The 27,394-nt window shown below is 32.5% G+C and overlaps 1 protein-coding gene across 2 annotated transcripts in view; it reads left to right on the top strand.

Annotated features, from left to right (window-relative positions):
* The first annotated feature begins 2,564 nt into the window (after positions 1 to 2,564).
* Positions 2,565 to 27,394, top strand: part of LOC136973384 (uncharacterized) — a 47,726-nt gene continuing 22,896 nt past the window's right edge. Inside the window, exons 1-3 of one of the 2 annotated variants that reach the window (XM_067268107.1) lie at positions 2,565 to 2,608; positions 13,928 to 13,992; positions 25,946 to 26,077. In XM_067268107.1, the coding sequence (XP_067124208.1) occupies positions 13,929 to 13,992; positions 25,946 to 26,077 (196 nt within the window). In that variant the 5' untranslated portion in view covers positions 2,565 to 2,608; position 13,928. Of the gene's footprint in view, positions 2,609 to 13,419; positions 13,484 to 13,927; positions 13,993 to 25,945; positions 26,078 to 27,394 lie in introns of those variants that run through there. The other variant, XM_067268108.1, reaches the window with a different exon arrangement.

Below are 27,394 nucleotides of genomic sequence, written 5' to 3'. Positions count from 1 at the left end.
TTATATTCTGCGTATTATAAGTTCGATTCGTTGGACTAACGTAAATTTCGTGACAAATGTATATGTTTGAAGTTAGGCCATTATTTTGATGCATCGGTCGATTGTATTTCGATTTTGAATATAGGTGGGATAAGTTGGATGTATGTATTAATGGAATTAGATATCGATTCTGTCAATCGAAAATACAGAATTTAACAGAAAATGTGATGTCTTCAATATTCTATATTTACATTTTTCCATTAGATATATTTGTTTCTGTCTTAATAAATTAATTTCTTCGTTTCACAGATTTCTTCTCTTGGATAAAAGAATTTTTGTTTTCTTTTTTACTGTTTACATTTAGAGAAATCTGGGAAGGCTTTTTCTATTCCCGTCTCGAGTTCGGTCGACTGAAAATAGCGGCAATTATATGATGAAGAACGAGGTCCAACATATTCGGGACAGACTAACCATGAACAATTCCCAAGGTTTCCAACGTGTACTCAAAACATGGTTCCTCAGAACTGCATGACGCTCGATACCACTGCATTGGTGATTTGCTTCTTTAGCAACGAAGCCATCAATGCGGAAGTATAGTTATTTATTTATTTATTTAACTCTTTGCATGTTATTATTGTTGATTCAGTCGCTTCATTTGGAACTTAATAATAATACATAACCATTTTAAACGGGTTTTCATTGCACTTAAAACTATATATTATTATAATAAATAAAATAAAAAGATTACAAATGGATTTTTTTTTTAACTCTTTCCGCCCTGTGGGCACTAAGAGGGCCTCTTTTAGTAGGCCCATTAGGGGTTCGGCCAGGCCCACAATAGGGCGACCGGGTGGTGAGGGACGGGGCCCGACATATCCGAACGGACCACCCCCGAAAAATTCCTGGGGATTATTCGACCCGTTCGGATTCGATCCCGGGTCCCCCAGAGCGGTAGGCTGCCACCTTGACCGCTCGGCCATCCGGCCGTCTAAATTATTACAAATGGATTAAACAATACAGGATATAATCAAACAATTACAAAATCTAATAATATCTAACGCTAAGATTATGCCGCTTAACTTCGTATCTATATTCCTACAAAGAGAGAGTTTACAAAAATATTTAGTGTAATACTTCCGAATATGTGCGTTGAATATTATTCCCAGATGAGGTCGAACTCGGAAAGCAATAGATCAGACACACATTTTAAATGTCTTGACGAACAACTGAAAATGGTTAATCCGCGCTAAATCAGGCGCGAAAAACATTTTTATACCAAAAATTTTCTCCAATAAGAGGCTCGAACCGTAGTCATCTGACAATGAGTCAGTTTAGCTCGGCGTTTAGTCGTCGGATACGATATGAACTTTCTAAGGAAGTAAATGGTTAGGAAAGGAAACTGTATTTCCTTATCCTCTCCTAATTTCCCTCAAAAAGTGGGAAAATGTACAATTTTAACGTCGAAATATTACGTTAATTTTTTTAAATTTATAAAAATAAATATCATATTCAGATTTTCACACTATACTTTGCCAAAACAAAGACCTTTATTCTCGGCAATACGTGTCATATCTTTTCTCTTCTTCACGTATAATTTTTATAAGGGGTTCCTTTTAATTCTCTGTCCTGTGAGGGTTTTTTAATCGTACTCATGACAGGTATTTGTTTTTAACTCTTTCTGCCCTGTGAGCGCTAAGAAGGCCTGTTTTAGCAAGCCCATTATGGATTCGACCAGGCCCAAATCAAGCGGCCGCGTGATGAGGAGTGGTCCCCTATATATATGGGACAAACAACTCTGAAAAAGTCCCGAGGATTTTTATTTTCGAATTCGATTTTGGGTCTCCCAGACCCAGACCTTAACCTCATCGACCTGTGGCCGGATGGCCGAGCGGTCAAGGCGGCAGCCTACCGCTCTGGGGGACCCGGGATCGAATCCGATCGGGTCGAATAATCCCCAGGAATTTTTCGGGGGGTGGTCCGTTCGGATATGTCGGGCCCCGTCCCTCACCACCCGGTCGCCCCATTGTGGGCCTGGCCGAACCCATAATGGGCCTTCTAAAAGAGGCCCTCTTAGTGCCCACAGGGCGGAAAGAGTTAAAAAAAAACCTCATCGACCATCTGACCGTCGTGTAAAAGTATATAGAATATCATGAACATTTCCTCGGTAATCATGTCCGATGTTCCTCAATGTTTTTTTTATTAATAAAATTATTCTTATTAATAATTAAATTTTTAAAATAAGAAAAAAGGGTTATTCGTGGAGTAAGTATACACGGGGTACAGTACGACGATCCATACGGAAAGGGAAAAATTAATTTAAATTATTAACAAAAATCAAATATTTAAAACGAACCGATTTAAAATATTTAATAAAATAAAGTAAAAGTTATTAAAAGTTGGTGAAAATAAATTTTAAAAAATAAATAAAATAAAAGCAATCGATATGAAAGTTTTAAAATGAATTAGTCATGTTTTAAACACCAGGTGACGGTAGTAGAAAGTTGTAAACTTCGCTTTCGATATTCGTAGTATTGCATGGTTTGTAGTTTCGTTGAAGACTTTTAAATTTATACTTTCGAGAGCCGGAAAAACACCATTAAAAAGTTAAAATCGACCGAATTTAACTCAGGTAAGATACACATTAAAGATATTTTGTGAATTTCGCGCGTTAAAAGTCATTTATTATCGACGGTTCGTTGCATGCTTGAATAATCGCCCGCTTAACTACAATGGCCTGTGCTAATAAGTCGTCGATTTTATAAAATCGAGCAAAATTATTCCGATTTCGCACGTATTCTATTGAAAACCATTCTCTTTTACTCAAAATATGTCAATTTCAACACCTAGCGAACACGTGGATCTTATTCTTTTAACGTTGATGTGTGTACTTGTTATGTTTATCTACGCATCATACATTCTGCCCTAAAATTCCATTTCTGTACAGAATTATGTGTTGCGAACTGTAAATTATCTTATAAATTTTATGATAACGGCGTAAAGGATGTAGCAATTTCTGAAAATATGACATTTTCATATTAAACTCTTATATCTAATACATAAATATGCATATGAGGTACAGTATATAAGGCACTAATCGGTTGTGGTATTGTAGTATTATGCTCCTGTGCTGTGTGTTCGGCTAATTTTCAGATTATGTAATCGAAGGAATAAGGTTTACAGTGTATAATTTATAAATATTTTCTTAGTTTAATAATCATATTAAACTAAGAGAATGTTTAATTATCATTTACAACTCTGCTTTTTCATTTAATATTAATTTTCTGTTATACTTTACAATGGCTGCCTCACGTAGTCTAACTCTGGTAGATTCTCGACTGCGGTACCGAATCTACGATTTCTTGTGGACTTCGGTTTATGACGTATTGCTCGACGATCGTTTCGGGGAATTAAATTAAGAATATTCTGGAAAAAGATTGGGTTTGTGTGCTGAACTTTACCTTGTATTTTCTGTAATTAATAAATACACAGTTTTTTGACTTTAATTTAGTTTAATCCAAATGTATGCAATTACTTTTGGCATTTTGCAAATGTGATCTTCAGGCAAAATAGAACATATGTGGAATAAGAACAAAATTTTAAACAGATATGTGCTAATGAATTTTAAATACCAGTTCTTAATTGAAATCCACACAATAAACTTAATGAAATTATTTTTTGAATGCAAGTGAAAGCAATGTGAGGTGAATAGGAAAGGATGTATAAAATATAAATATAAAAAGGAAACATTTGAGAAATATTTTAGAAAACATAAAGGAGTTAAATATATAAACTATAATTTAAAGTTTTGAAAAGTAACAGCCATAATTTAGTGAGTTCAAGCATAGGCTTAAATAAATCACATTACCAACACAAGTAACCAGCAAAAACAAAAAACAATGTCCATTATAAATGGAAGAAAATGTTAGTTACAGTAAAAGTTTGTTTTGTTGGTTATTGGTATTGGCGATGGTAGTGATGTATGTATTAAGCCGGTATCTTGACGATTGGTTGTAGACTTATTGCGCAAACTCAATATTGTTGTATGAAAAGACTCTCATAGAAAAATAACTTCATGATCTGTACATCGTTTGAACAGGGTGCTTCCAACCGTAATGGCATAATAGCATGTTCCAATACATTCCTGGGAGGTCAGTGGAAAGCCTATTAGTTAAGATGTCACCTTGGTGTTCTTCAAAAGGATTTAGTAACTTTTTGGTTGTGGACCCAATGTAAAAAAATTCTATAACCAGGGCTTAATCTTGCAGGAGAATTATCGATATATAGACATCTGATTTTTCTATATTAGAAAATTTATCCCTGTCATTACAGATAATTAAATTAATGCCAAAAGACAGTGTGTATTTATTAATTGTACTAATATGGCATCAAGTATGTTCATCCATTTTATTACTAACATGAGATGGCTACTTAACCACCAATTTTTAGTCTAAATTACTTAGTATCTTAAAGAATCCAGCTGTACTATTCAATTATTAGCAAATATCGTGTCAGTTTGATATGTAATTGCTTGTTTCGGTCTGACAAAAATGTGTTGTTTACTTCATGATTTTGTGTGTCATAGAGGAATTAGTATATTTAAATAATAGATTATCTCCAAAACAAATTTTCTATATAATTATTTTAAAAAAAAATCAAATTCTTAACACTTGCACACCGTTTTAAGTTAACTGTTTAAAAGTAAATAAATGCAATTGATTAATTAAGTTTAAACTTTTGCTTTACTTTCTAAAGTGTTATTATTATGTGTTAGGTTTTTAGCCAGCTACAAAATTATAATTTCAGTTGACATTTTTGGCTGTAATTTGAAAAAATTGTAGAGATATAAATTTCCACTGTCGTCTATCTGTCTTTTCTTAATCTCGAGAACGGAGTTAGATAGATGAAATCCGAGACCGGATGCGGAAATCTTGGTGGGTAGGAGGATGCGGTTAACTATATACGAACTTCTGATGTAAACCGGAAGTCACATTATTTCAATTCAAAACTTTTCCCCCGAAAGCAGTTAATAGACGATCGGCACAACTCCTTTGTTAAAGGAAAGGTTTGGTGTACAGAGACAAGCCACTACTATTTTGAGGCGTAGAGCATATATTTTAAATTAAAAATTGCAGCCTGGCATTGTGATGATGTTAAAAATAAATAATTGCTTGTTGTACAATTTAAATTGCAACTCAGTTTTTTAAATGGCAATAGCAGATGTTAGTCGTCAAACATCTGGAAAACTTTAGAATGAACGTTGAAGTTATTAGTTTGTATTTTTAATATTAAATTTTGAAATTGCGAATGTAAGATCATTCAATACAATTAAGCAATTTGAGAATAAGTTTAAGTAGTTTTCATTATCTGTATATATCAGTTTACAGTATATACGCTGTATTATGCAATTAGTTTTTACTTATTTTGTTCAGTATTTGGAGTTTTTTCTCATTATTTATTTTTTAATTTTTGTATTAATGAAAATAAAACAATTTAAATATGTATAGTAAAATGTCGCATTCAGGTTTTGGGCATTACATAAGTCAAACAGAAAGTAATTTGCTACAAAAATGACATTTAATTAAACATAAAAAAGAACTTAAATATGGCTTAAATAAAATTTAAATATAAAGTGCTTTTATACTATATTATTTGGATGTTTTTTTTAGTTACTGCTAGAATTTGATATGAATATCACAAATCGTAATAGAATAAAAACAAGACTCACATAATATTTTTTCCATTTTGAACAGGTGTTAGTCTTTTATCTTTTAAACTACATCAGATAAATGTCGCACGGTTAAATTTATTTTTAGAGTAAAATCGCTTTTACATACGTAAAGAAATTTTATTATTAAGATTCGTCCATATTAATTCAAAGCGATTATCGGCATATTTGAATGCAAAAACTGAGAATTATTTGATTGCAATAAGTTCTCGTTGCTCTAAGGAAATGATAGGCATTGAAATAGTTCTTAGATGTTTCCAAATACTTGCTACTGGTTAGTTACTATGCCTAGAAGCGAGTTTAGTCACTTGTTAACAAATGGATTTTAATTTTCTGTTTTATCCAGGTTTAGTTACATTCCTCAAACCAAAAAAATATGATAGCAAAAATATTTTGTTTTGCGTAGCTTAGCAACGCGCGTGAGTTCGGTTTATTTCAATTTGAACTGCTGGTTCGATATAGTTTTCGAATGTTGTAACCTGAAGATGGCTCACGGAATGAGCTGAAAACGTTTGTTTATCATTAAATTTAAAGATTCTCAGCATTAAGGTGTTGTTTGTATTACAAAAATATGATAGTTGGATGGCCAAGCAACTAAGGTGACAGCGTAGGGGGTTGATTTTGGACAGGTCGAAAAAAATCCTAGGAATTTTCCCGAGAGTTTTCCCTTCTATGTATGTTGGCTTCTGTCCCTTACTACTCGGGGCTTGGCCAAATCTATAATGGGCTCGAAAAGAGGCCCTCTTAATGCCCTGTAGAGCACAGAATAAAAAAAACACTGAAAAATCTGTTTCATGTATGTTTTATTCAGGTTCCATTTTATATGGGTTTTACTGTATTGTATTGTATAATAAAAATCTACATTCCATTTAAATCGTGATAGTAACTCAAGAAACTCAAGTAACTCAAGAAGCAAATGTTATAGGAAAAACTGCTTCTATGTTATGTTTAAGTTTTATTTAAACCATATTTATGTTTTTTAGTCCACTAAATTCCCAGACTTCTTTATGATACATTTCATTCTTATAAAATAGTTCTGTTCTAGAGAAATAAAACTTATAAAATGTCTTAAGGTAAGAAAGTTTGTTTATTCAGTGACTATATTATAATGCATAGAATGTTATTTAGAAAGTAAAAATCATAGATTAAGCAGAAAACAAGCAATAAAAATTTATTTTCGTAAATGATTTTGATTTTTTTAAAGCTTTCAGAATGTACCACTGTACAATAGGTTGAAGTTTTTGTCTGTTGGCTAAAAATGCACAAAAGTGTGAATTCAGAAAATTAAAAATGATTTACAGATAACAACTATTATGTATCAAAGGCACATTGCGCAAAAGCCGAATGTCCAAAAATCAAGTATTGTCTGTAATTAAATACTTTTTTGTAATGAATTAATTCTCTTATAGTTGAATATAAACGTTATATTTCGTGTACTGTAATTTTATGCAGACAACTCTCAAGTTACATCTTTCAAACACGCGTAATCTGACACAAATGGATAGAAAACAGAAGCCGTCCGTATGTCACCAGTTCCTTTTTAGGAAAATCTTTATATTTTTAATTGGATATTATTTGTGTGTTTTTAAAGGACTTTTTAGCATTTTGGCGGCTTGTAGCCTAAAATGGAAGGTTGGTCGCCAGGATTGTACAGTCTGGAACACGAATACATAATTGGAAACGTTCATAAACGCATGAAATCAAATTACAGGGTCACCGGTGAGTACAGGAGTTGACAGATTTTTCCATCGGAGCTAAGTACAGAGCTAAAAGAAAAAAGCGTAATGACATCTTTAGCTTTGATGCTGTTAATTATTATTTTGAATTAAACTTAATAATTATTAAGAAAAAGCTAAAAAGTTTATTAAATTTGATTCAAATTATTGTTGGAATAATCTAGAAATTAATATAATTATTATTGAATACTTGGGCTAGATTTTTGGTCTACAATTTTCAAATTGAAGACCTGTGCGTTCCCAGTCGTCATCCATTGTCTGTCCTTCAATCTCTAGAATGGATTTAGATAGATTAAAATTGAGACAAGATATGAAAAGCTTGTTCTGGAAGCCCCAATTAACTATATACAAATTTCCAGTCTGGACTATAAAAGTCACTTGATGTTTTAAATTAAAATATGATTAAAAATTGCAGCCTGGCACTCTTGTGATATCACAATAATAGATTCGATTTTTTTTACATACTGATATATCTACAATGATTTGTTAACAAATGAAACGGAAAATGCAATATTTTAATGCTTGAGATTGCAACTCTGAACACCAATAATTATCTTGCTTTTAATGGACACCCCTGGAGGAACATGGTATATGGTGGGGTGGGTTATTTGAAGGTTTTATTTTCATTTTTGCAATTTTCGGGGGAGTATATGGCCAATGTGTGTTACATGCATGAAATTACAGTTGTTTGTGTAAACGTTTGTAAGGTGTATATGTCTGCTACAATCTAACAGTTGCATGATGTAGTCGGACCTTGTTTTTGTATGTTTTATATACATATATAGAACTGTAAATGGAGATATGCAGCCGTCTGTTTCACTCTGGATCGAAAGACATTAGAAAACAAAAAGATTGTCCTCGTGGGAAAATGATTCATGAAGAATGAGAGCTCTCAGAATTATGCATAGGAGAGGAAGGGTGAGAAAACTGCTTAGTCATTGGCACTGTAATAACAAGTAGTAAATCCTACAGTTGCAAGTTATGAATAGTGTACTCATTGACAAAAATGGTTTTACAGAATCAAAAGTCAGAATGTTCCTATAGCAGGGATGATCATATAATCCAAAGCTTTACAATTTGCATTTGAATTAGATATTGTGGCTTCAGAGTCCCAAATGGATTGCTTGAAAAATTCTGAAAGCAACAAAATGTCAAATGGGAAATTGTATGGAGTTGATTGTAATATAATAGCATAATGGGAAGTGAAGCTTCCTTCTGTTATTGGTAGTTACTTTTCAAACTTTTTAATGCAGATTGTACAAAGCCAGCACAAGATTAAATTATGCATAGTGAGAAGCAGATTGCTACAATTAATTGTAAAAAACAATGACCAAACAAACAATTTTGGGTCAGTTTAAATATGTAAATAATCGTGGGACTATATGATTTATGAAATTATGTAAAAAACAAACATAACTGAAGTTTAAAAAAAAAACTAGTATGTCCCTCTTATGCAATAACGCAACTTAGGGATTTTTTTACCCCTAAATTTAGGAGAAAAATGTAAAGTCTGTTCATATTGCTGAAATTCCAATGTGTTCTAATTACATAATCAGTCGAACATCTAAAAAAAGCATTCGATTTTCATTAGCCATTTTGTACCATATCGTTTACCTGATGATGTTTATTTCTATATAGACGAAAACGTTTGTAAAACGTTTTGTTTTCACAATGCTGGTTTTGATTTTATGCATTGCTGTGAGAGCAGTCATGAGTCATACGAGTCATGACTGCTCTCACAGCAAGCTCCAGGGTAGATTGCTTTCACATGATGATTTTGCTCAACTGTGTTCAAGCTGCCTTCCCCTAAACTGAAAATTTGTGATTTTCTGCATTGTCAAGAGACTAATATTTTTTTAGATAGACATTGCACCTGGTGCAAAACTATTTGAAGGAACTTATTTCAGTTTTCAGGGGAAATTTTGGAAAATTTCAGGTGTAGAGGTGTAATCCTAGATCAGTTGTATTACTATCTTTTGTATGGTATGTATGTTATATGTTCATAAATAAAAATAGTACAAGTTACATTTAAAGAATGCTTCATTTAATTGTAATTTTTACAGGATCTTTTGCATGGACACCTCCCTATAAAAGCTCTTTCAGTTTTGCAAGTATTCATTTTTGAGAGATTCCGCTGTATATTCATTTTAAAGGGTAATTAAAGGTAAACTGTTTACGCTTACAAAAAGAAAGCTTTGAGAAAATATTCTTTTATTCAAAACTTTTATCATTTATTATTTATGTTCAAAACCACATATGTACAAATCCAAGTAGGTTCTTAGCTGGATTTGTAGATCTGTAGATGATTTATTATAGATACATTCAGTTATAAAGTAAGTAAAGAGGTATGTATAACAATATTTAGATCACCAATGTGAGTCGTAACACTTATGTCAGCTACCACATTCCTTGTAATAACAACATAACTTAGGATACAATAAAATTTGACAGAGATAGTCATTAAAGATTTACATTAATTATATGTAATCTCTATTTAGATATGTAGGAATTAATTATTAAACAAATTTTGGCACCATAAAGGTAGGTGGAGTCATCATTGTGCAATAATTATTGAAATAATCATGGAATGGCGACTTCATCTATTAGTAGAGTCAAATTTATTTCTGATTAAATTATAACCAGCTAAAATATAACATAAAAATCTAGTAGATTTTGTCGTTGTACTAATTATATATTAATTAAAATATTTTAAATTTTAGCAACTAAATAGTTAATGTATTTTTTATTTCTTGGGCCAGTAAAGTTTCCTAAAATATTTTATATTGTGTGATCAAGTCTTCACTTCTTTCAATTGCGAATAATCAGTATAAAATGAGTTCTTGCTTTTATAGTTTCTGTTATTAATTTATCACCATAAAACTTACGTAAAGTTATTTTAATTTTTTATTATGTATGGGATGACCTAAATTAGTTAACCAAGTTGTGTTAAGATTCTATGCACAGTAAGCTAAAACTATATATTATTGTAAAACACCCTCCCCTCTTTTTCTAGCAAATTTTTAATTAAGCATAATTTGGAACATCAGTTAGAACATAAGATTTGAAACTTTAAGCTTCGCTCGCATTCTTATAACATCAGGGTTTTACAAAAAATTGAAATAAAACAAAATAAATAAATACGGAAATAAACATGAAACAAAATCATAATGGTTAAATTTACCTATGGTAGTCAAAATGGCGGCTCATCTTTGATTCCAGCAAATAGAAGAAAGGAAACAGTGGGGGTGCACGTTCTGACCTAACCTATTCTAATAATTTGGTTAGTAATAATTATGGTAATTTATTAGAATGGGTTAGGTTAGGTTAGAACATGCGCCCCCACTGTTTCCTTTCTTCTGTTTGCCGGAATCAGAGACGAGCCGCCACTTTGACTACCATAGGTAAATTTAACCATTATAATTATATGTTAGATTTAACCTAGTGAAAAGTAAAAATAAATATCTAACATCAAATTGAATTACAAGTAAACAATTTTGTTAATGATCTATTTGTTGACCCTATGCATGTTATCTTCCTGTTGATATTAAACCTATTGTTGTCTAGTTGAGTGTACCCCAGATGTTCCGGCTTTGTTGTGTTTATCTTTGGCATTGGTAAGAAGTTTATATATCGATGGGTTATGTTTGTATGCTAAATCTGTTTTGACCTTCTCGGCTATGATTTTATAAGTTTGGCTCAATCTAAGGTCAAAGTCAATAACTATGCATTTTCTTTGTTGTTTTAGATGTCTTGTATTTACCACTTCCTTTTCTATGTTACCCTGTATCTTGTTAGCTAGTCTTTCTATTAACTTACTGCTGTAACCGTGAGCTATGGCGATGTGTTTAATGTGTTATATTTCTTATAGTTGTGTCCTTGACGTTAGAGCAATGGGTAAAAGCTCTTCGAAGCAGTGCCCTGTACACTTCTATTTTATAAATGTATGGCTATTTAAGATAGCTGAAAACATTAGTTTGTTTAATTTAATTAAAAATTTTCCAGAAAAAGTAAGAAAGGTGTTTTGCAATAATGTATTAAGATTATTTTAAGGACAGTTAAAACAGGGTTTGGAACCACAGCATGCTGCTGTTTGTGATTTAGTCATTCATCAAAACTAAATGAGTCACAAATAATAGCATGCAGCTGTTTCAAACCAATGCTAATCATTTCTAAATAATCATTGCGGTTAATTGATTTTTGCACCACCTTATGCATTTTTTCTTTTCCTCTGTTTATATATGTATTTAAAATTAAAAACTAAATAACATTTTAGAAGTTTAAATTTGTCGACTACCTTCTAGGTTTTTTAAGTTTGTATTCAAAATCTTTTAAACTCGATGCTCAAAAAAGTTCTATTTTGATGGTGAAGCACATTTTATTGTTATATGAATGGATTACTTTGAGATCAATGAAATAGAATTCTCTGAATATTAAAACCTAATGTTAACCTAAGTACGAGATAACCTATTATGTTTCTGTCTTGAAAACACTGAAATCTGTGGACTTTTTCTTAAATATCTAGATCAAGCTTCTTAAACTGTGAGTCATTACCACAAATAGGGTTGCTTAACTGAATGTGGGAGTCACAAAAAATTAACAGCAGTAAAATTTTGTACAACATATTCATCAAACGGCATTTTCGGCATTGACGATTATAAAATCAAAATGTCAGTCAACTCTAGAAAACATTGAAGATGCCCTGCATTCCATGATATCAGATATTCGGCTAAGATTTATTTCTTCATTTAAAAGTAAACAAACACATCCATTTCATTAATATGCGAATCTGTTTTTATTTTTAATAAAAGGTAATAAATGGTAAAGTAATATGTATATCAAAGAATTGTTTTATGATTTATTGTCATTAAGTGATTTTATTTGTATGCCTGTTTTTAAAATTTTCTCAGGTTAAAAAGGATCACAGTTAAAGCAATAAAACTCATTACTATGATGCTTATGGCTTTTGGCTGCAAGCAAAAGAAGGCAGTTTATTTTTCAGGAACACTAAAAAAGTGTGGTTTATGAAGAACACACCGCAAATTTGGCAGCTTTGAAAGACAGGATCACACTACATGTGAGAAACATCACTTCAAATCGGTTACAGTTGGTTATTGAATGCCATTCGTCACCTTCGGGCTTTACACCTTTAGAATGGGAACCACATTGATCAGTATTACTAACGTCTCTATAGCATGAGTGTCTTGTACAAATAAAATGTTTATTGCTTGCAACAGATAAAATCATTATAGCGATGGGTTTTAGTACTTGTTTTTTATATCTTCTGCATATCTTAAAAAATATCACAAATTTGATTATATTTAGACTGTTAAATATCTCTAGAATGTTAATTAGGGGTGCTTTAATTACATCCCCGAAAGGCCATCTCGCATCTATATATATATAATCGAGACGAGTTAATAATAATAATAATAATCAGTGCAGAACCCAAATGGTTAGGAGTTGAAAGTTGAAATTTGGTACACAGTTAGGGTACATCACGAGGACACACACTGAAGAGGGATTTTTCGAAATACCTCCCCACGGGGGAGAGGGACAGGATTAAGTCTTAAGACTTCCATCAACAATGGAAGTGTTAAGTAACAATGGAAGTGTTAAGAGAAAGTGACGTGCAAGACGCAGATGCGGTTTTTTTTGTTTTTGCGGGAAATTGAACATATTTTTAGACTCATCTAAAAATTCTCTAATTAGTCCGGAAACAGGGGAACCCAATTCTTGCATTCTGTGGAAACAAGTAAGGTTGACTGTAACGTAATAATCTTAATCTTCGCTATCGTTACTTTTGCCCGAGCAACGCCGGGCCTACCTGCTAGTAACTCACATTTATTGGATCCTGGCAAATATAGCAATTTGAAACTAGTACTGGAAAGAGTACTAATAGATCTTTAGTAATAGAATCTTGTGCTATTTTGGTATTACAGTCATTGATCTTTAAAGTTACAATTGGCCTTTAACCTTGAAAAGTCAGAGTTTTGGGATTTGATACTCCCACATCTTCAAACATCTATGTCTACTAGAATCAAAAGTAAGTCTGAAAGCTTTTCTACAGAACATCGTGTATACATTCATTGCAAGCAGAAGAAATCTATTGGCAATTATATCATTAATTTACAGATTAAAATAGAGGAATTTTTAAACTTAAGATAGTATCTGGATAAAGTTCTCTAAAAACAGGAAGAGGAATAAAACTAACCGAAATTAATCCTGTTAATTTTTGATTTATTGTTCTGTTTGCAGTTTCATTTTTGAATCTGTACTAGGTTCATTGTTAAATATAAGAACAAACCTTTAATAGCCAGCAAAGGATTTATAATGTTTGTAGCTACTTTTAGAAGCCGCCACCATATTGTACATTTAAAATCTATAACCCATTAAAGTACAAATAATGAAATTAGTAGATGTTTTTGAGATAGGTGAGGATGTGTGTCTTGACTATGTCAAAGTTAATAAATATTTCTGTTTTTTACAGAATGGCGGAGATTGACGAAAATGTCAAAAATGAAAAATCGAATACAGAAGAAAATGATATTGCAGGTAAAGTAACTCATTAATAAATAAATTATTGTATTTAAAATACAGTCATAGACTTTCAGGCATAGTGCATTACTTAAAATGTATAAAAATGCCGAACAATAGAGTTGCGCGTCGTAAAGAAATTTCCATTCCTAGAGAGCTGAAAAGAAAAATTATAAAATCTTTTATTATGGTAGGAAAATTTTATTGTCACTTTTATGTCTGTTATTTATATAACACAGGAAAGTATTATAATCATGTCAAATTTGAACTTCTGACAAGATTTCAATGTTTTCAGACCCCTGAACCCAAAATGTGGGGGAAATTTTGTGAGGGGTGTTGGCATCTGTTTTGTTTAATAACACAATATTGGATAAAGATTAAAAAAATGGAATTTGGTGCAGTAACTTGTATATAAGGGCATTGATGCTATTAGTCTGCATTTTGATGGTAAAAAGTATATTTCGGAAGTTAGTTTTAATATAAAAATTATGACGACTAGCAACATCTAGTGTCAAAAATGTTGCTATGCAGAAACAAGATATCTCGGGTCCACCAGTCAAGGTCATTGTTTCGATTCGAGATATTTTGGGAATACCACGGGACAGGTTAAGATATAACTATCCTTGGTTACTTATGGCACCAAATGGAGACACCTTCTGTGCCCACATCCTATGATCACCTACTACGGCACTTGGTCGGCCATCACTTAAGCAATTGCTGACTAAGTGCCACAGTAAGTGATTATAGGATGTGGGTGCTGAAGGTATTGCTAGTTGGCACCTAACCAAGGATGGTTATACAGTGGAACCTTGCTTAACGAGCATAATTTGTTCCAGAATCTTACTCATAATGCGAAACACTCGTTAAGTGAAACGGTTTTTCCCATAGAAATCAATGTAAAATACGATAATGTGTTCCATGCCGAAAAAATACTCAAATATTTTATATATAATGTTTATTCAATGAAAATTACACAAATATACATTGTTAAGAAGTGTGAATCATCTTCATCTTTTCTTCTAGTATGGAATAAAACAAAAAAATCACAGATAATATGTCTGATGAACACGCCAGACGATATGCCAAATTCTAGGGCTATGTACAAGCTATAATTAAATATTAGAAATTTATTAATTTGACTAGAGGTAGGCAGTTATGCTGCCATCTCATATTAAATTTAATAATTATAAATAATTAATTTTTAATTTACACATTTTAAAAGTTTTTATTTGAAATTGGTCATTAAATTTAGTACAAGATGGCATGTTTATTATATAACGGGCTATGATTGTCAATGTTTATACGTAATGTGTGTGAACACAAGTTTAGAAAAATGTGTGATCACGAGCGACAGTAAGATGCTAGCGGAACGAGTGCTAAACGCAGACTGATGGAGCATGCACACAATCCAGAATTTCCCCTCTCCTTGTCACTCGTTATGCAAAACATCACTTGTTAAGCGAGTCAAATTTTTACAATTTGTTTTGCTCGTTAAGCGAGGTTCCACTGTATCTAAATTAAATATGTCTGGAAGGGAAGATTGGACAGAGGTTCGGGTAGCGTAACCGGCAACGCAGCTGCACGGTAAGCGGACATTGAGGGTTTGAGTCCTGCTCCGGGCCAATTCTTTACTTCCAGAATATTCTAAAATAGTTACCAAATATTAATTTAATTATAATTATTAAATTTAATAAAAGATGGTGTCTAATACCTACCTCTAGTACCAAATTATTTAGAACTTAATTAAAAAAATTAATAGTGGCAAATTAGCCCAATTTAATCTGGCAATTGTTGGGCATATTACTAATAATTAAATGTCTCAAAAATAAGGAAAATAAAATTGCTTCATATTAGAAAAGAAACAAGTTTTGATTGTTTATTTAAATTCTTCACAATTCGAACAAAAGGAAACAGATTACCAGGGTTGTTCAAAAAGTTCCCGAACTTTATTTATTACAAAAAAATATACTTCACTTACAATTTATTTCAAAGTAGTCTCCTCCCCAATGTATACACTTATCCCAATGGTGTTTCCACTTTTTGAAACAGTCCTGGAACACTTTTTCCGGAATGCTTATAAGCTCCTCCGTCATTTCTTTTTTCCTATCTCTGGAATGGTGGCAAATCTTTTTCCTTTCAGCGTGTTTTTTAGTTTGGGGAACAGGAAAAAGTTGCATGGGGCCAGGCGAGTAGGGTGGGTGGGGAAGCACAGCAGTCTTGTTTTTGGCCAAAAACTCACGAGTTCTGAGGGATAAATGAGCCGACGCATTATTGTGGTGATAAAACCACTTGCCACTCCTCCAAAGTTTGGGCCGTTTTTGTCTGATTGTTTCTTAGGCATTTCATAACCCCAGGTAGCACTCCATGTTGACTGTCTGGCCTGTAGGTAGGTATTCATGATGCACAATCCCCTTTGCGTTGGAAAAATCAGTCAACATCACCTTAACATTTGAGCAAACTTGTCAAGCTTTTTTGAGGAGGGGTGATGTTTCACCCACCCTCACCATAAGCCTTGGAAATCAACTCAAAAGTTTCCGTGAAGGATTTCTCGAGTTTCATACAGAATTTCACAGAACAACGCTGCTCAAAGAGCTCGTTTCAGTGGATCCAATTTTTTGCCGAACCCCACGAACACCCCTTCACATAAACGGCCGTAACTAATCACCAAAACGAGATAACAACAAATGGGTTGAAACTTGTTACTCTGAAGGTTTCTGCAGACAATGCCTCCAAGCAGATTAAAAAATAACCAGCTGGAGGCGCGCTATTCAAAATATTCGGGAACTTTTTGAACAACCCACATATGTTATGATAAGTAATTTAATTATTTTTTATCATATAACATAGTGTGTTAGTTTATCAAATTAGTAAATTAATTAAAATATGATAATTTTTCTAATTAACTGGATACCATTTCCAGTTTGAAGGTATTGCTGTATTTACAGATATGTTTAATAACTTTGGTGACAAAATTAGTACTAATTAAACCTTAAATTTTATTAATTATTTTAGCTTTTAAATTTATTACATTTACACATATATATATATATTTGCACAGGTCAAAATTATCTTCAATACCACTGATTTTTAATCATTCATTTATTTTCTATGTTCTCTAGAAATCTGAGTATAATAAAGATTTAACTATCATAAAAAATATAAACATAGACCATCCAAATAGTGTCTTAACTTGTTTTTTTTTCACACCCAAATACACTAAAAGTTTTACCATTTATTTGATGCTACCACCTCAGTAAATTGTGTAAAAGACAAAATAATTTTCTGTTGGTGATTGGATAATAATGTGACAATAAATATAATTTTTAAATAACTAGGAATAATAACTTTTTGGATGCGACATTATGCGTCTTATGTCTCACATGTGTATAAATTTAAATAAATTATTATCCATTCTGCTATGGGATTTAGGAGTTTTCAATTAATTCATTCTTAAAAGGATTTAAAGCAGGTGAGATGATCTACGTGTCTTTGTAATTGATGCCGTTAATTTTCTGACTAACACAAATTCTCGCATTCAGTAAAAATAAATGTATTTTAAAAATCCAGGACACTGAAGCTCATTAAAAGAATACAAAATTGTACTTTTTAATTAACTTTAGTGTCCTGGATTCATAAATGTAATAGATTTAATTATATTTCCCTAAAACTTTTGTAGTAAGGTCATTAAAGTTTACTTCGCAAGCTTAGCCTGCACTCTATTTCTCGAATGCTGTTAATTGTTTTCAAGGTGATCATCAAGGTTGCATTCATTTACAAATACATTATTGTTCATGAACAAAATTTAATTTTTAATGACGACCTTTAATAAAGTGAAAAACACTTGAAAAATTAAAAAAAAAAATGTTTCAACTTTATTTTAAAAATCTGTTCCGAGATGTTAATTGCGTAATAATCGGTCACTTTCACTCTCTGTTTAATTTATTATACTAATTTACGCTTTTACGAACTATTTAATATGTTCCTTGGTTTCAGAAATCTAAAATTACTTCATTTAGGGCAAATTATGTTAAAAATATACAAGTTCTGTCTCTAAACAGTATGATTTTAGACGTATGCAAAGGTCTTTTGCCTAAGGTAGGGGTGGGAAGTTAGGAACATACATCCGAGAAGGGTTTCGGGTGCATGTTCCTAAATCACCACACCTGCTATCACGTGCCAAATGAATTTTTCGGGAATGTATTATTATGTTTGATGTCTTTTAAGTAGTAAGTGAATCTTTCTGTATAATCGAAAGTCTAAATACACATTAGAAGCCTGATAAATTCTTTACAAAATACAAAAAAATATAATAATAATACTGACCATAATGCATTTTCTCTGCAAGGAATAGTTCCACACCGAGCGTCAAGAGTTCCAGTTGGAACTTCTAACACATTCTTCATTCCGTACTTTCACGAATACGGTTTTCCATGGAATGGCAAATTCTTTATCTGGATTTGAACTTGAACTAATGAAAATGCTCCAAGGGGTTTTAAGGGATAATAAAATTAGTTTAGGGTATTTCAAATTTACAAAGATATTTTTAAAGTTTATATTTTTTTATTAGAGTTTGAAATTATTTGCTTTATTAATAACCAGCAGATATGTCCGGCATTGCCTGTCCAAGCAGGAATATGGCTAAACGTTAAAATGAAACCGTATTACAGACTTGGTTATTTTAGCTTACAGTTGTTGTAGATGCCTTAAATTTAGATGGTTTATTTATTAAATTTTGCAATTTTAATAAATAAATATAAGAATTTAGCCAAAAATTTTTAAAATTTAGTACAAATGAATTTGAAAGAAAACATTTTTGGATGTAGGCAATGTAAAATTCTGGCTACCTTGAGTGTTATTTATAAGTAAGCACCAGTGCTGTATTTCTTAACAGTGGTAATATCTGTGATATATTTCAACTTGTAATGTTGTACAAAGTATAGTACACAATAAATGCATTTTTGAAACTGACTGATGTGACTCATGGATTACTTAAGATGAATCACGTTTACAAACCTGATGAGTCAGTCACTGTGACTCACAAAATTTTTGGGCTAGTGTATGCTCTGGATTAGCTATATGAGGAGTTTGCCCAATGTGGTTTTGCATAATTGCTACTTTCAAGAAATACACCACATTAACTAAGGGCTCTCTCTCTCATCATGAGCGATATCAGGTCACCCTGGTGTCGGAAAACACCAAGTGCAGGTTAGTTCAGATTAGTTTGCGTGCCAAGTGGTGTCCTGGGGAAGTTAGTACCGGAGTGGTTCCCTGTTGCCTTCTCCGGATACACAATGTTATGTGGGGGAGAAATGCTTTCTGAGAGGTCTTTTAAGGGTAACTGGCCCCTATTCAGGTGTTACAGATGTGGAGAAAACTCCACGCTGCCAGCCCATCTGGGCGAGACGCAAACCCACAACCAAACTCCCCGTGTTCGGGGACGGAACTGGTGGGCCTGAGAGGATTACTTGTACATAATACATTTCTTCTTGCTTATTTTATTGGTTTACTTTTTCTACTTCGTACATCAGTTGCTATCCTGAACTGTTCACTATTTTAATACTGTCGGATAGCTAAGGTTTGCCCGCCATATTAGTTTTACTTTATTGGTAACGTTATTCCAAAATGCATATTTTGTTAATTTGTGTACTGTACATCAATTGTTTTTTGTAGTTCTTTATTCAAACTCACTGGTTTTTTGGGGGCTGTCCATAAATTATGGGATGGTGAGTACTCAGAAATCATTATAATGAATTACAAGGAGGTGGAGTGTTTACAAAAAACATTACGTAATAGTAAAGTCTTTAAATCAATGAGTGGTGTTCACTAAATATGTGGGAATTAAGCTTGTTGTTATTACCGAATGAGAACATGTAACATGTTGGTTTCTCAGTACTGGACCGTATGGATTCACTAGTACCAGACTAGAATAAAATATATTTTATTAAGAAAAATGACATCTGTGACTTTCATTTTTTTAAGTTTCTTTTAAGCCTATAGTGTCAACTTCAAATGATTTACAGAAAGTACTTTAACAAATCTCCCCAATCTTTGACGAAACAATCATTCATGAGAAGCAAAAAGAGTGAAATTCTAATCTTAACTCTGCGGAAGAAGTCAGAAGAAAGTTCACAAAATTGAAGTACAACAGGAAGAAGCTAAGAATTAGAAGAAAGGGAAAGTCAAATAGGAAAATGCCAAATTTTGACTTGAAAAAAGAAAAGGGTTTAGTGAATTTTATGCAGGAGTCAAGTTTTAGACTCATAATGAATGTTAAAGAAAAGAGAATACATGTGGGACATGTCGGTCATGTAGATTTTTTTGTTTTTGAGAAATAATAAATTTTATTATTAACTTAAAAACATTCAGTGCTATTTTAAGAAGAATTTTTATTTAAATTTCTTGCTATTCATTTGAATATTTAGCACACAAATAACTTCTAATATCTGTCCCAGTACTGAAAAATGTTTTTTATGGTGTCCTGAATTTCATGGTATGTTTTCTTGTTAGAATTCTATATTTTTGTGTCAGTTCACTATTGAAATACATGGCTAATTATAACCCAATTATATTATTTTTATGATTTTCTTAGCACTTTTCTACTGCTTTCTAAAATCCTTAATGTCCAGTACTGGGTGAACTTCTATTGAAATTCATGGTAGTAATTATCAACAATGTTTATCATCCCTATTTGATTTTTAAAATAATTAAAACGGATAAATATACATCAGTTGCATTTTACTGATGAAATTTAATGATTTACAAATAAATAAAATTGGTGATTTATAAAACATTACACATTTACTGAAAGAAATGTTTAATGATTTACAGTGCTTAATCCTTAATTAGTCATTCAGGTCATTGCAAGATTACCAATTGAATTAAACAATGTTAGATCTGCCATGCCGAACAAGTCAATTTTTTCATTGCGTTTAATTAAACTGTGTAAAATTAATTTTGTTTCTACCTTATTGCATTTGTTTACACCTAAGATTTTTATTTTTCTTGTAATTTTTGTCTGCAATTAAATTAATTTCATTTACTTGTTTACGGCTTCGTAAATATTCCAGATAGAATTCACTTTCTGCATAGAAAAGCTCAAAGTAAAATGGTCTTTCGGATATACGCAATGAATGTATTCGCCGATAAAGCAGTTGTAACACAGCTGGATAAAAATCCAATGTTTAGTCAGTTTCAAATAAAACAGGCAATGTCATTGTTTTGCTTATTGAGCTGTTTTGTTGTCCACAAAATCCTCGCCTTGTTTTTTCAGATATGTAGAAAGATTACTCAATTGAATGTGAAATTCTTTTGCAGCTTTTTGCTTTCCTCCACAGTTATTATGATAGAGAAATTTTCCGCCGTAGACAAAATCTTTAGTTTGTCTTGTTTGCCATTTCTATCTACTTTAGAATGAAATGGTTAATACACTAATTAGTCACTATTAGCAGTGGTTCTTAATCTGGGGTGCGAGAGAAATTTCAAAAAATTTTTTAAAAATACGAACGAGGCGACCGTGTTCTCTACAAACCGTGGTACCCGGCAACATGGCACCCCCACTTATTCACTCTCTACCGTCTCACCTCTACACTCTCTACTATGGATTGTATACCGGTTAACTGATAAATTGACAAAAAATCATTCGGTAAACTTACCGGTAAATGAAAAATCCATACTAGAAATTTTTATGTAGAAAATATTGTGTTTATAGATATTTGAAAGGGCTAAAGGGACATTGAAAATAAAAAAACAGGTAAGTGTAAGCAACAATATACCTAATTATTAATTTTATGTGAGATATTTGTTTAACTTTAATTTAAGCTTTCTTGGGTTTGAGAGGCACTGTAAATCGTACAGAAAGCGCTAGTTATCATATGTGACTTGTGCTCTGCAGTTTTTGAGATTTTTAAAGGTATAAAATCTTTACAATCAACGCTTTTCTTAAAGAATAAGTATATACCTTCTTTTTTAATATTTAAAAATAATAATACGTAAATATTTCACGTATTTTTTTAAATTAATAGCAATTTTGAATACACCACATTATGACAGGACATTAATGCTATATTATTGTAAAATAACATTAAAATTTGAACCTTAAATAAATTTTTTACTTCTAACAACTGTTTAAAATAATTAAATACAAATATTTATTACAAGATTCTAATATTATGCTTTAAAATTGTGCAAAATATGTATTATTCTAACTCTATTTTCTTGGGTAATCTTGGATTTAGTCGAATTTATGGACCTGCGCCTGCTGAGGTATGCGCAGAATTAATAGAAAATAAATTAAAAGAATTTCAAATTTCTTTGAAAAATATTGTCTGCGTAACGTCGGACGGAGCTGCCGTCATGAAGAAAATGATGAAATTACTCAATAAAAACCATCAGTTATGTCTTGTGCATGGATTGCAAATTGCAATCATAAAAGTTCTTTACAATATAAGCACATCAGATGTACAGGAATGATGACGAATATAATGCTAATTTACTACTTACTACAGATTCTGATTCTGATAATTTGGACATTGAATACGATAATTTTGAAATAAACCAAGAAAGTACTGGCTGTACCGAACTTACTCTACAAAATGCAGAATTAAGTTCTTTAATTACGAAAATATGACAGATAGTAAGACTTTTTAGAAAATCGCCAACCAAAAATATGTTACTACAAAAATATGTCGAAGAAATTATTGAAAAAGAACTTCCTTTAATTTTAGATTGTAGAACCGGGTGGAACAGCTTACTAAACATGCTGGAAAGATTTTTATTACTTAAAGATGCTGTCCGAAAATGTCTAATAGATTCGAAACTGGACTTAGATTTCAATGACAGAGAAATAAAATTACTACAAATATAATCTCAAGCCTGCAGCCCATTAAGTTAGCCGTTGAAACACTGCAATGAAAAGACTAATTTATATGTAGATGTGAGCCCGTAGGTTTTGAGGGCATAAATTCGAGAGTTAAAAGGGGGTTCATGACCTGCAAGTTTGATAAGAAGTCATCCGATCCGATCAGAAAGAGAAAACAAAAATCCAAGTCATTGTGATCAAATCAGAAAGAGAAAACAGAAGTCCCAGTCATTGCGAGTCAGCAAAGTAGTCATCGAGCATTGAATAATAGACTGGCTCAGTGCCAACCACGATGGCATAAAAACCTGATCGATTCTGGAAAGGGCACGATCATCCAGGAAGGTCTGAATCCAGTGTCTCCAGTTCTGGATAATAAGACTGATTCCAGATTCCATAGTCCAGGAGGTTGTCGCATACAGTCATCGGACCACATATTAAGGTATATCGACTTTGTAAACTCTCTCCCACTCAAGGTTAGGCACGTGACTAATTTATTGGTTAGAGCGCGATTAGCGATAGGGATATTTTATCCGCATTTTAGCAGTAGTTATCTGTATACCTTTATTTTATGTGTATCTTTAGTATATGTTCGCTTTTGTTAGTTAATAAACCTTCATTGTTATTTGTCAAACCTGTCTCCTGTCAAAGTAAGGACGCCTGTCGACTTACTGACGCACCTCACCACTCACTTTTTGCCCTCCTAGCCATCCGACGACAACAAGGTCGGGTTTTACCAACCCGTGCAGCGTAAGTGGTCAGCGAGGTTTCCCCCCCTGACCCTCTGCTTATCTCACATAGCCAATGTTACTTTGAAACTTATGTTGGATGAATTAACCAACAAAAATACATTTTTAAGCGTTGAACTGAAAAAAGCATTAATATATAGCATAAAGGAGAGAAGGAGTGTTTATTCAGACATATTACACTATTTGACAGACCCTAATTTGGTTTTGTCAGGTCAAGAAAATTATGACATTTTTAATATAAACGGTAAAGCAACAATAATCAAAAGCATTGTTGAAATGCTTTCGATTATTGTCGATAGTAGTCAGAGGCACTTAAATGATCCTGATTTGGATTCCAATTCAGAGTCAGATAACAAAAATATTGATACTTCTACACCTAATGTCGAATTATCAATGAAGCAGAAACTCTATGATCTTATCAAACAAAAAACAGAATGTCAGGAAAGGTCAGTTCCACAAGCAAAAAACACGAAAGATTGGAAACGAATAGTAAAAAAGAATTAGAGTACTTCCGCAAACAAAAAGTATGGGGGAAGTATATTTAAATAGTATTTGATTATTTAACGACCATTCGTCCAACAAGTGTTGAATCAGAAAGAGTATTCTTGGAATCTGGATTATTTTGTACAAAAATTAGGAGATAAGACTTTAAATAATTTAAGATTCTTGAAAAGACATTCCAAACACCATTGTCAAACTTCTAGGCTTACAGAAAAGCGATGCTAAACGTCCAACGTACACGTTTTCGTGTTTAAAACTTTGGCCTCAACCTCGCTAATATTTACAGGTAACCCCCATATAACATGGCACTTCTATAGCACGGATTCACTCTAACACGGTTCGAGAATTGGGTGAAACCCTCGTACAACAAATAAATACACATTTTTTAAGGGGGTGCAAGAGCTTATTTTCAGATTCGAGGGGGTGCTGACCACTAGAAAGGTTAAGAACCGCTGCTATTAGCAATGAAAATGTCAATATGCAATTCAAATCTCACAGTGAAATTTAAACAGTATGAATGTTCCAAAGAAGAGATTTATATGTTCTGTACATACATAAAACATCAAATAATCCAATTTTCAATTAATACCAAATAATCTGCCGGATTGTATTAGGCTGTATTATGGCTACATTTAATAATTAGTTACTAATAGTTCTGGAGGCGAAGATCGGACTGAGGACCGGTAGCAAGACTGGCAACGCATCCATGTAGTATGCAAGAGTTACCGGTTTGAGTTCTGCTCTGGGCCAATCCTTTTCTTCGAGAACCTTCTAAATTAAATATTAATTTATTTGAGATTTATATAGATGAACTCATACATTTGATTGTATGAGTTTGTCTGTTTTCGGAATCTAAAGCTTTTGGAAATAATGATTTAAAGTGCTAAGATTTGATTGGCCAGTTTGTGTTTAATTCTTTGTTTTCTGCCCAATCTTACAATTGTTACTTTAGAAGTAAAATGTCATTAAAATTTTGAATTTTATGTTCTACAATCGGAGATGGAATTCTACATGGTAGCAGTCTTTAACTTTGTGATATCATCATCTGTCCCTTTAAAATGTGCAAAAGAAAGCATACAAAATAAAGGATATGTCATCTAGCAAAGCAGCTTTAATGAAGCTGGTAAGCAAACCAATGACAGTCAATTTTACATGAATGGTCACGTCATTGATTTGCTTATCCAGCTATGTTAAAGCCACTTTAGCAGGTAACATACTCAAAGTCTTTAGATCTTAAATTTCGAGGTAGCAAAAATGAACCTCAAAACCACGTCGACTTATAGAAAAACAGAATGCATTGAGCCTAAGGAAGTTAAGTCGGGACAAAAATAAAATACAAGTTAAGGAATTTTGGTTTGTCGAAAGTCTACTGTAGCATGCTGTTTTTATTTTATTATGTTACCTCCTAAGCCATGGAGGGCTTTGTCTGTTTTTCCCCGAAAGGGGCTGTTCATACGCATTTTGTGTGTTGAGCACCAAGGCAAGTTAGCCGTTATGGGGCTCCTAATGCCTCAAGTTGTAGAGACAGTCATTCTGTACACAACTATGTGTTTGTAATTTGTATTCATTGATGTTATACAATTGGCTCTCGGGTGGCACACTGTAGTCTCATATTTCACACTTTCCTGTCATTCTTTTCTTTTCTTCATTCTTCTAACTTCTATAACTCTTCATATTTCTTTTTCCAAGGCTATACCTGTTGGTGGAGGCCTTCTGATCCTTTGGTAAATGTAAATGTAGCATGCTGTATATGCACCAGATCATTATTATCAATATGCAATAAAATACATTGTCTGTTCGTTGTTTTAAAGTCTGATTTCAGTTTTTATTTTATGTTAAACGAATATTACACATTTTAATTTTGCAGGTAAGGAAAACATCGACTTGAGTAAAGAAAATAATTCAATGAACGAAGCAAATGTGAAATCGGATCTCTCTGGGGAAGACAATCAAGAAAGTACTGTAATTAATGAAAAATTTCTTGAACCTTTTAAATATGGTATGAATTTGTTTTATGTTTGTCTTTTGATTAATATACCGTAAAACAATTTTATGAAGGATAATCAGGGTTTAAGCTAGGAAAAAATTTTCTACAGCATTTTAGCTAATTTTACTCAAAAAGTTGTAGCAAAATTTTATAAACTGTAGCTAATATTTCTCATTTGTGAGGCTACCCAAAATAATACACAATACATTATTGTTTAAACATTTGTTTATTCTCATAGATACTGTACATTATTACAGTGTACTGCACTGCCGATATAACCATAAATCTATGGTTACAACCCACAAGTATCATACATTATTAACAATTCTTCTCAGTTTTAATTCACACCAGGCAACAAATGTTGAATAAAAATCAAATTTCCATCTCGGGGGCCATTTATCGAGATGTTTAACAAGTTACTGACATTTTTTTACATAAGACAGTTTCCAATTGGAGTTTCTGTTAATGTCATTTTACCGAAACCTTTCACACTCAAAAGTGTGCACTGGGTGTGAAAGAACAAATTCAATAACGGTTGATATATGAGGGTAATCTGAGAGGTCATTTACAACTATCATTTTATAAACTTTAGTCTATGACATGTCCTTACGTCTGACAGCAACAAATCTTTTAAACAAATCTCACTCCATCAGAAATTGTTTTTAAAATTACAATATTAACAATTAAGTATTCGTTTATTGGAAGCTTTTTGTGTCTACAAAGCAGAGAATACATGACACCCCATACTGAGGTGACATCTGCCAAGGTGGACTTTTTTCCACATAGTCGGAGCGATGAGAGATTGCACTCAGTCGTACTAACTGTCCCAATTTAGGAGAAATGGGATGACGTTAGGGTTACCATCCGGCTGGTATTGGGTCAATTTGGCTGGCAATTTTAAATCGATGCTGGCAGTCAACAAAAATATTTAATTTTTGGCAAAACAGTTTAAAATATAAACAAAATATAATTTTGTTTATATTTTAACTTTAATGTCAGTAACTTGATTGCTTTGTAAATCTCAAGGGTTTCCATGGCCCTGATGTGGTCTGTTTTGAATGATTTTTTATGAGACTGGTGTTATTCAAGTCGGCTCTTACATCGGGGTCTATGGCGTATGTGAAACACACAGTTATACAATACAACAAAAACCTGCAATCTCTATACAAGGAAATAGCACTAAAAAAGGGCACCAAATTGGCTTACTCGAGAACGCAAACTATTTACTCGCTTCTGAGAAACGCAAAAGACACACCAGATAATTTAAGAGCACCAGGTGTGTACAGTATCCCAATAAGGGATCACAAGTTCCAAAGAGATCTTGTCTAC

Source organism: Centruroides vittatus, unplaced genomic scaffold, assembly GCF_030686945.1.
Source record: "Centruroides vittatus isolate TY-2023 unplaced genomic scaffold, ASM3068694v2 contig_3166, whole genome shotgun sequence".
Lineage (NCBI taxonomy): Eukaryota > Metazoa > Arthropoda > Arachnida > Scorpiones > Buthidae > Centruroides > Centruroides vittatus.
The sequence above is the reverse complement of the archived record's forward strand: the minus strand, read 5'-3'. Positions and strand labels throughout refer to the sequence as shown.